We start from the raw sequence: 10,666 nt of genomic DNA, 5'->3' as shown, positions 1-10,666 counted from the left end.
TCAATGACGTCATTGCAGATATCTGTAATTCAGTTTTGCCTAGGCAGAACTGCATTACAGATATCTATATCTCTCGTTTCGACTAGTCACAATTACGTTACAGATATCTTGAATGACAATTCCAACTATCCAAAATGTAATTACAACTAGTCAGAAAGACGTTGTTGATATCTACAATGTTAATTCCCAGAGGTGGAAAGTAACGAATTACATTTACTCACGTTACTGTAATTGAGTAGTTTTTTTGTGTATTTTTACTTTTTTGAGTAGTTTTTAAAATCTGTACTTTTACTTTTACTTAAGTATGTTTTATTTAAAGTATTGTACTTCGCTACATTTTAAATCATATTCGTTACTGAGTAAAAAAATATTTTAAAAAGCAAGGTGATAAAGACGCGCAACGGATGTAAATGGGCGGGGCTCGGGGGAACGCGCAAAAAGAACCATGGAGACGGACGAGACAGGCGCGCGCTAATGCAGACCCGCCTCAGTTCAAATCTTATGAAAGAAACCCCTGGTCATATAAGCGACCACTTTCCACTGACGCGAAGCGAGTGTTTTATTTCTATGAAATTTTTAATACCATGCGCATTATCTTCTGAGGTCTAGCAGCTTCGCGTCAAGTCAAACACAACTTCAAAACGTCCTCGAGAATGCGCAGGTCATGAGAGAGAGAGAGAGAGAGAGAGAGAGAGAGAGAGAGAGAGAGAGAGAGAGAGAGAAGAATAAAGGTCATCAGGTACCCAGGTCAGGGAAGTAATAAGATAATAAACGTGTCAAATGTATATAGACATGGCACTCATCTCATTATATGCTCATTTAAACTAGATATATAGTTTAATAAAATAATGTATGTTACCAGCATTACATAAATTACAACCTTACTATAGTGATTGTATTTACAAGCTGCTGACCACCTTCAAAAGTGCATAACTCACATGTAAAAATCATTAAACAATTCCATAAATGTTTCTTACTTTAAAAAAGCTTTTTATTTTATTAACTTTTTGTTATTGCACTTTCATTGTAAAGATGTTCCTACAATTAAACTAGTTTGAGATGTATATTCCCTTGTCGTTTGTGAACTATAGAATCCTCCACCTCTTCCCGCTGTAAAAAAAGTAACTTTTACTCTGAGTAAAGTTAAAATGACTTACTTTTTACTTTTACTTGAGTAGATTTTTAGACAAGTAACTTTACTTTTACTTAAGTAAAATATTATTAAAGTAACTTTACTTTTACTTGAGTACAATATTTTATTACTTTTTCCACCTCTGTTAATTCCAGATAGTCAAACTTAACTTTTAAATGTTAAAATGGCTTGCGATAGACCATGCACCTAACGGCGCATTCACACGGGGCGTCAGCGTTAACGCTTAACGGAAGGCTTGTCTGAAGCGTGGCCAACAGCCAATCACAGTGGCCGCTACACATGCTCCGTTCTTCCATAAACGTAATTGGCTGGCTCTGTCTAGGTAATTTGCATAAGGCGATCTGATTGGCTGACGCACGCGTTGCCGCTTGAAATGTTGAGAAATGTTCAACTTCTGCCGCGAGCAACGGCACTGACGCAGCGCCGACGGATCCACAATTCAGTTCGGCAACGCATGACGTCACCCATTAAAAGTGAATGGGAAGCGTTAACGCTGACGCCCCGTGTGAATGCGCCGTAACATTTGACGAGTAGGGAGTGAGACTGTTGCGTGCAGAGACCATCCACAATTGGTGCCCATATAAGGGCATAGCCGCCCACCTTGCAGCTCAAAACCTATGGCTAAAATCAGTTTTGCTGGTTAATAAATAAAATAAAATAAATTAATTTATTAATAACTTGTCAAATGTATACTTACATAGTTAAGAGATTAGTAATCATTTAAAGTGATGATGTTATTTCCCATCAGATGTTTGGTTAACAACATAAAGAAAACTACACTAAGCCAGAAATATTATTATAATTTATAATAAATTAAACAAAGTGCTTTGTAAGTCTTTTTTAATGTTGTGCTTTGTATATTTATAAATTAAACCAGTGTGAGTTACATTCACAGCACATTCACTTTAACAAGCATAACATTATAAACTTATATTAGTACAGTGTGATGCATTTTAAAGTGGCTAAAGGCAGCGTAAAACATGTTAACAAGCCACATACCAGCAGATGACCATACAAATCTTCCTATATTGGTGGATTTCATTTGTCAAAAAACATTGTTTTTATAACTACATAACAATACTACCTTCACATTTTGATGTGATATATAAATACTGTAAAAACATGCGTTTCTTGACTATAAATTAAAGGGATAGTTCACTTTAAAATGAAAATTCTGTCATCATTTACTCATCCTCATGTTGTTCTAAACCTGTATGAATTTCTTTTTTCTGATGAACACAAAAGAATATATTTTGATAAATGATGGTAAACACACAGCAATAAGTGACCATAGACTTCCATAGTAGGAAAAAAATATTTTGGAAGTATTGTGATAAATGACTAAGAAGATATTTTGATAAATGATGTTAAGCACACAGTTGACGGTACCCATTAAATTTCATCATTTTTTTTATTCCTACTATGGAAGTCTTCGGCCGCTCCCCTTACATCAGGGGTCTCCAACCTTTTTATGAGCAAGGGCTACCACAATGGTTAAAACAATCTGGAGGGCTACTTTTTGATATAGTCTACTTAAAACTTTTTTTGTTTTACTTGTTTATTTTATTTAATTTGACTTGTTTATATGTTTTAGTATTGTTTAAAATTGTAACATACGTAAACCAAGCCAAGCTAATATAAAAAAATATGTAATGAATAAATATTACAGTTGAGACTATTAATAGAATGTGCTTTGGCGGGCACCTCACAGACTCTGTGCGGGCTACCTGCGGGCACCACGTTGGTGACCCCTGCCTTACATGATTAGACCCCCACCCTGGCGTCTGCCTTGTAATTTAACGCACTTCGGCCAGTGCTAGCATGAACAGACCCCCTTCTGGGCCAGTCGTGCAGACAGCTCCTTTAATAAGACCTTCACCTGCGTCATGGCCGTCTATCACACTGGTATGGATGTAACATTAAGGTTATTTCCTTGGGCTGGCCTAGCATAACATATGCTCACCTGAAGGCGGTGAGCCGATGTGGATGTAAACTTTTATGATTTATGTCTCCAACTATACCAACAGAGGATTACTATCGTGCCTTACACATCCGTGCAGTGTTCAGGCAGTATCTCACTACAAACACAGATATCTGACTCCCTGCGTGCACGTGGCGAGCTGTTACTAAGCTGTTCATTCTTAAGGAAATGTCTCTCTTTCTCTCTCAGGTTCTACATCCGACCCTGCACAAAGCAGCGAACCGCTGCAGACCCAGGCTTGGTTTTTATATGGCTCTGTGTGCGGCTAGTGAGCCGGTGCCCTTCAGCGGATCACTCCGCTAGATGATTCACACATGTCTGCGTTGTGCACTGTGTGGTACAGTTCAGGAGTTTGCAACATCACTGTACAGCCGTTGACAACCTCCATTAAATGGCAACCTTGCTTCAAAGCACACAGTATGTAACTGGCACCCGACACGCATAGACAAGCGGTTACTACCTGTTCCAGCGTATAAGGAGTGTATCTCCTCGCTCTGTGCTATTGCAGAACCAAGCTCTGTTCTTCCATGGCTCTGTGTAACACACCATTGCTTTATGCCACACAATATGTAACTGGAATCCTGTGCGCTGCCATCCATTACAGTAATATCCCAGGTGCGTGGAGTCGAATCTGCACTCGTATCCAGCCATCCAAGCGGTGAGCTGTGACAGGTTTGACTGGTCGGCCATCAGTGCGTGTCTGAACACACAACCCGTGTGGCCCTACAGCAGCCTCTCAGGCACATATGTCTCGCTTGGCCCTATTATGATTTGTCTTGGGTTTGTAACATCTCCATATGATCGGTGGTGCACACACCTATGTTTAGCAGCAGGCTTGTTCCACAGCTGACAACATATACTGTATAGGCACCCACATGTGTGATCGGAGCCATTGCAAACATGTCAATATTCTCGGCAATGTTTAGCTCATTACCTTACCCTGTGCAGCACTCATTCCTCCCTTGGCTAACGCCGCTGTGATACAGAAGGGAGAGAGTTATGAACACCCGCTTTATAGGTTATTTGTATATACTATTACTCAGAGCGGCTGCCAATTTGATTCGACCCAGACCACCCCAGCTGTGCAGTCCTGTCACATAATCGGCGCAGCGCGCCGGTACTGAGTCTGGAGTTTTACGAACGGGTAATATAGTTTGTGCCTGACAAGAGAGGTAGAACAGCTTGTGCAGCTGCTATCCTCTCCTCCTAGAGGATGACCCCTGTTGCGATAGGAGACTACTAGGCGCGCCGGTGGTGCTTATAGCGGGGTTTGTGTAGACCCGCACACACTCACAGGGTGTAACGCTGTTCCCTCTTAGCTGAGCAAATGCGCATCCTGCTATCTTATTGCCCGTTTGGGAATGTACCAACCAGCCACAGACACACTCCTTTGATTAGAGTGATTTCTGCATGCGTGCGTGTGAGCATATAGCACGGTCTGCATGCCAGCATTACGTTTATGTGCTTGGTTGGGCATACGGACACAGGCTTCATGCGAGCCCGTCCCTCTCAGGAGCATTCTGGATATGAGTCTGCTCTGAGATATTCCACCCGAGACACTACAGTGTTGGTGACGAACGCCTCTCTGGTAGACCGACTGGCATACAAGTTCACAGCGCATCACTTAATGTACCACACAGCAATTTGCGCCTGCTCTTCATTAAGCAGCTCATGTCTCGGCTGCCGCAAATGGGACACAGACTTAAGGGCTGTTAAGGACTTTAGACTGTTTGAGATTGGTTTGGACGTAATGAATCGGTACATGATGGTGGAAAGTGTAAGCTTTGTCCTTATCCCAGTTGCACTTTGTATGTAACACGTTGTGCTCGGCCAAGTGCCAGCGGTTACTTGTTGCCCCAATTGGGTTTTGCTGCTTATACATGCAAAATCAGTAAGGAGAGCGAGCCTTCCTACTAGACGCCCCTCTTTACGCAGCGCCTGTAATGGTGTTAAGCAATTACTATGACCCAGTGCACTGTCACGTGTTGAACATTCTGTCAATGAGCAGATGAAGGAGAAGCGGGCTGTCTACCCCAAGGGTTTTTCATGCAGTTATCGCTGCGTTTTCATGCTGGTGCCTTGGGCGCACAGTGGCCAGGCACAATTAATTCTCTTAAGTGAGAGAACCGGCCAATCACTTGCCTATTTTAGTACCGTCATGGACTATATATGCCCTAAAGGGACTATGGGCCTTAAACCACCCTCAGCGCAGTTAGAGCATAGACGGTTCATAGACTGTAAAAAAGATGGATGACACCTGTTCGCTCTCTTCCATTGGTGAAAAGTGAAGCCGCCAGTGTCCCGATATGGCGCTGACATCTTGGGTCTTGAGTCTGCGCAATAGCGATTTCGGGACCAGTCATGCGCAGTAGTGAGCAGGAAGGGAAGGGGCGAAGCAAAACCCCGCCCTCGCTCTCGTAGAATGCGCATATCACACGATATCACAGCTATCAATCCTGACGTGACACCACCGTTTTTATATCATTAAATAACTAACTAAACACAAACCTATTTTAAAAACAAACATTTGAATTTACATCAGTGTGATAAAAACTACAGTAAATGACACAAACCAGCTTCAGAAAAAAGGCTTTATGACCTATACTGGGACCAGTCACTTGGGGGCGATAGAGAAGTTTTGGCTTCACTTTTCAGGGCTTGTGCGGCACGCTTGAGACGGTTGCATTCTACCTTCCCATCTAGCTAATGTGAGCTGTGCCCAGTATGAGTGTTATACATTTATCTAAGCACTCCGCTTTGACATTGCTGTTAAAGCAACTCTTTATGCTTCAGAGATGGGCTGTGGCATTCGTATACGATTGCTGTGACCTGCCCTGCTCATTCTCAGAAATTTCCCTGCTTCACCTAAGCAGTCAGCTGCTGGGATCCAGCTGGGTTCACTGGATCATTAGGTGCTAATTGAGGGCAGCACATTACTGCCACACTGGCATAGCGGTGTTATTCTAATTTGGCAGTCGCACTATCCGACCCCTATTCACAGTTTGCACTGGATTGCCAACTGTATTACTGCTGATTTATTAGTATGGAGCTGCGTTTTCGCTTCATCCTTGTATTTTCACACTAGCTATCTTGGCCATCGTGCATCATAGGTTAATACCAGCAAAAACTCTGCACAGATATGCTTGCTCTGCCCACGTTGGGCTTAGCCTAGCCTTTGCTGTTGTACTGTTACAGGTTGCTTATCTGCTGTAGGGCTACAATAAGACCTACATGCAGCCTGTGACTGTATGCATTCTGTTCTGAATGAGCTTCTGGTTTAGTCTCTGGAGATTCAGGCATCCAATCTACTTTGCGTTGGTTTACACAGACTGGGTGGGGATTGTGCACCGACTCAGCTAAGCATTGTGGCGCATGGACTTGAGTAAGCTTCACTGGAGCTGCTCTCCGCTGTTCTCACGGCGTGTTTGAATACATCTCCCATAGCGTCAATGGACGCAATGTCGAGTGACCGCTCTCGAAAGGGAACGTCTCGGTTACTATCGTAACCTCGGTTCCCTGAGAGAAGGGAACGAGACATTGCGTAAGCCGCCGTGTCACTGCTCAGATCAGCTCTACTGTTCGTTCAGTCGAAAGAATCTGAGTATTTTACCGCCTAAACAGGCTATATAGCAGCGGAAGTCCCGCCCCTATATGCTGTCATGGACGGCATTGGCCAGAACACTGGCGTTGTTCAATAAAAGCTTCAGAGAAACCGGAAGAGGGAGGAGTTTCCCATAGCATCAGCGGACGCAATGTCTCGTTCCCGTCTCTCAGGGAACCGAGGTTACGATAGTAACCGAGACGTTTTGTTGGATAAAACAAGAAGACAATAAAAGCGATTGGGATTATATATGGTGCATCTGTGTGTTTGATTTTGCAATCCGAAGCCACGTCAGCTCACATATGGTTATTTAAAACACTCGACTTCTGTCAGTTTGTAGCAAAACAAAATTGTTTTAATCCCACCAGTTCTCCTGTTTTGATGGTGTGCTAAGCTAATACCTGCTAAGCTAACGTGCACCTGCTACCATTTAGATATGTAAAATAGGGTTTAGGAATGATTTCAAATGGTAAAGCTCATTGAAATGTATCTTTTTGTAAGAAAAGGCATTGGGCACAAAGTCAGAGAGGTGAAGACATTTAATCAAAGAAAAGTGGGATAAAAACACTGTTAATAGACAGTTGTCAGTAATTATTATAATAACAAAGAATGATAATTAGACGCCAAATCCAGTCTGAAGACTTCATTTTTGTGATAACTGTTTTGAAAATCCACTAGGGGGAGTTGATCACAAATGAGCAGTGTCTAATATGGTTTAGGTCAGTGGTTCCCAAATGTTTTAAGCATGTGGCCCCCCTTGTGTACGGTGCATTCCTTCGCGGCCCACCAAAGAAAATTTGTGACAAAAAACTGTTCTAAAACTCAAAATTTTAATAAAAAGACATTAAATTATACAAAAAAGTAGTGCTTTTGGTTAGTAGCCTTATTTTTGTAGTTTTAATTACACAGAATTCTTGATAAATCAATTTAAATCAATTGTATAAAAGCAATATCGCTCTCGGAGTCGTGTGATATAGCTCTATATCATCACGGCTGTGATTGCCTCTGGCCTAATCACAGCTGTGATGATATAGAGCTATATCACACTCCTACTCGAGCGATATTGCTTAAGTATTTCATAAAATGTCATAAAAATGTCAATATTATGCGAGATGGTTATAAAATGTCATAAAACCATCTCGCGGCCCCCCAGTTTGAAAACTACTGTTTTAGGTGAACTTGGGTCGGTTTTATTGTGCAAGTACACAAAACACCATTTTGCCTAGTTTTTATTTATAGACAGATTTAATGACAAACATGTGCATAATTAAAAGAGGGTAAAAGTCATAATAATGATCTGTTTGCCATAAAAAAAAACAGAATACACTTTGACTTAATGGCTTTAAGTTAAATCATTTATTTTTCCTAAAAACTTTTTTTTTAAATCTTACAATTATTGTGTAAAAAGTGCAAAATGTTTGGAGTGAGATCTTGTTGCTTTTATGTTTTCCCCAGCAGGTGTTTCAAGCACTTCAATCATTTCTGTGGCTTTAGCTTAAGTTCATTCTAGATTAATTTAAGGCTAATTGCAATTATATTATCATAAATATATATTACATGTATTTCGTAAAGTAATGTACTTTTAATCAGCTCTTAACTTTACAACAAATATAGTAGCCAACAATGATAACAGAAATCGTAGCACTTTAATTTATGCATGATTGGTGAAATGTTCAAATCCACAGATTTAAATAAAATAAGTTAATCAAAATATCTTGATGATTGAGAGAAATCATGCAAATTAAACTAGAACACAGAGTAATGAAGGGTATATTTTAAGGTTTAGGTCAAGTGTACTTATTTATTTGGGTTAAAACAGCATCAGGTTTAACATTGTGTCTGATTGGATTTACTACGTTAACTCCCAGTATTTTATACCAAGGTCAAGGGTTTGATATTGCATATGAAAAACATGTACATAAGTAACCAAGTTAATCAGTTTGATCAAATAAAAAAGCAAATGAAAACATCTGCTAAAGAAAAGTCTTCCATATTCAATTAAATTTTATACTGTAGCACTTTTCACAATTGTTTAATTATTTCAAAGCAGCTTTACATTAATAAACCTGACTCCCTAAACTCCTAGGAGAAAAAAAACCCGAGAGAGAGCCAGACATCGCTGATTCTATAGAGAACTTACTATATATTAGATACTTTATTTTACAACTTTAAAATATAAAAACATTAAGAATTAAAACATTTTTTTAATGTGTTCAAGGATGAGACAGGATCTGCATCAGAAGTCAGCCAGCGGTCTGTGTTCATGAAGTCTGAAACACAACCTGAAGATGAGAAAGAAAGAAAATGTCAACATTTAATTTTTAGTCATCATATTTATAGTATATCTAGAACCTCAAAGCCACAATATCAGTGGCGGCTCGTGACTGCTCATCCGAGGGACGCTAATTCAAAATAAGTGTTCGGATTGTCATGTGTGCTGCTTACGTTTTTAAAATATTTGTTTGTTGCGTCATGTGATCCATGTGCATCACGTGTTTTGTCAAAATAAGTGCCTGCTGCACACGCGTCAAAACCATTTAAGATAAAAGAGACGCTCACGTTCACAAAATACACGCAAGACACTCCCTTAACAGTAAACTTTGATTATGCGATTATAGTTAAAAAGCATTCATTCATACCTCCTTCAAACTCCAAACTCCATTCCCCTCTCCTTCAGTCATTCAGCTTCATACTTTTTATAATTGTGTGGATAGTGCCCTGTAGTGATGAAAATTTACATTTAAAACAATCTTACTATACAACTAACTACACAAAATAAAAAGCATGTAATCTGCAAAATGTAGTTTCCTACTTGGTTTGTTACCTCATTTTGTATACGAGTAGCTCTTCTTCGTCAGACTTAGTTTAAACCAGTCATGATGTAAGATCTGCTTGAGCGTCGGACGATCACTTGGATTCAGGGCCAGGCACCATCTTAACAGATCACAGATTTCTGTACAAGATTTAGGAGAGAGCTGGTTAGTCATCATGACACACAAATGGCAATAATGATCACGGCATAAAGATACGCTTTTGTTGTCATTTTTGTTGTCTGTCTATCATCTAAAGGGACCCTGGTCACAGACAGACAGTACCTCAGGTTAAGATGATGGCACAGTGATGTAATACATCGGCGAGCCACTAAATGACTGTTTAGCTAAACACAATAAAGTCTTACATCTTACCAGACAGACCGTATCCTCTGATAATATTTATTGTGGATTTGATCAGAGACTTTGTGTGTGCATGTTGATCAGTCATTTTCACTCACCCTTTGATAAATCCTTCTCATTTGTCTCCAGATTCCCGGAATTAAAGTCGTTTAAAAGACAGGGCAAAGATCCAAGCACCATGAAGTACAGCACAGTACCTAAGTCCCAGACGTTTGCTGGCACGCCGTGGAATTTCTTAGCCGTTTCGATCTCAGGCGGGGTCCAACATGAAGCTCCTGTACACAAAACATCGTGTTGAGTCATTTTGTAAAAGAAACAACAGATTTCAATACTCCGCTATATTAAAAAAATGCAGCTCACCCATAAAGTCATAGGAATCATAGGCATCATCATGCGTCAGATAATGTCCAAGCCCAAAGTCAATTAACTTCAGGCTCATTGTTGATTTTTGTACCAAGAAGTTTCCGGGTTGGATGTCGGTGTGGAAAACTCCATTATCCAGACAGTGTTGCACTGCCAGTACCGCCTGACGCATGAGATGTCTTGCTGTATTTTCACTTAGTTTTTCTTCATGCTGAACAAATTTCAACAAGGACTCGCTGTGCAGTGGGTACTCCAACACGAGCGTGTAAAAGTGTTTAGTCTCGTACCAGTCATACATCTGTATGACATTGGGGCATGAGGGCGCTTCTCCTAACTTAAGCATCAGCGCCACTTCTGTAATAAGTGGTTTGGGGTATCCAGGCTGGACAAAAAAT

General features: G+C 40.5%; 1 protein-coding gene across 1 annotated transcript; it reads right to left on the bottom strand.

Moving 5' to 3' along the window:
* Nucleotides 1–9,115: 9,115 nt before the first annotated feature.
* Nucleotides 9,116–10,647, bottom strand: LOC129416392 (serine/threonine-protein kinase pim-3-like). The gene is made up of 4 exons (XM_073873650.1): nt 10,269–10,647; nt 10,007–10,183; nt 9,560–9,688; nt 9,116–9,453 (listed from the first exon to the last, which is right to left on the bottom strand). Exons 1-3 carry the CDS (start codon nt 10,612–10,614, stop codon nt 9,561–9,563), a joined length of 651 nt encoding a protein of 216 aa, XP_073729751.1. The 5' UTR covers nt 10,615–10,647; the 3' UTR covers nt 9,116–9,453; nt 9,560.
* Nucleotides 10,648–10,666: the final 19 nt, after the last annotated feature.

The sequence above is a fragment of the Misgurnus anguillicaudatus genome, chromosome 11, assembly GCF_027580225.2.
Source record: "Misgurnus anguillicaudatus chromosome 11, ASM2758022v2, whole genome shotgun sequence".
Taxonomy (NCBI): domain Eukaryota; kingdom Metazoa; phylum Chordata; class Actinopteri; order Cypriniformes; family Cobitidae; genus Misgurnus; species Misgurnus anguillicaudatus.
The sequence above is the reverse complement of the archived record's forward strand: the minus strand, read 5'-3'. Positions and strand labels throughout refer to the sequence as shown.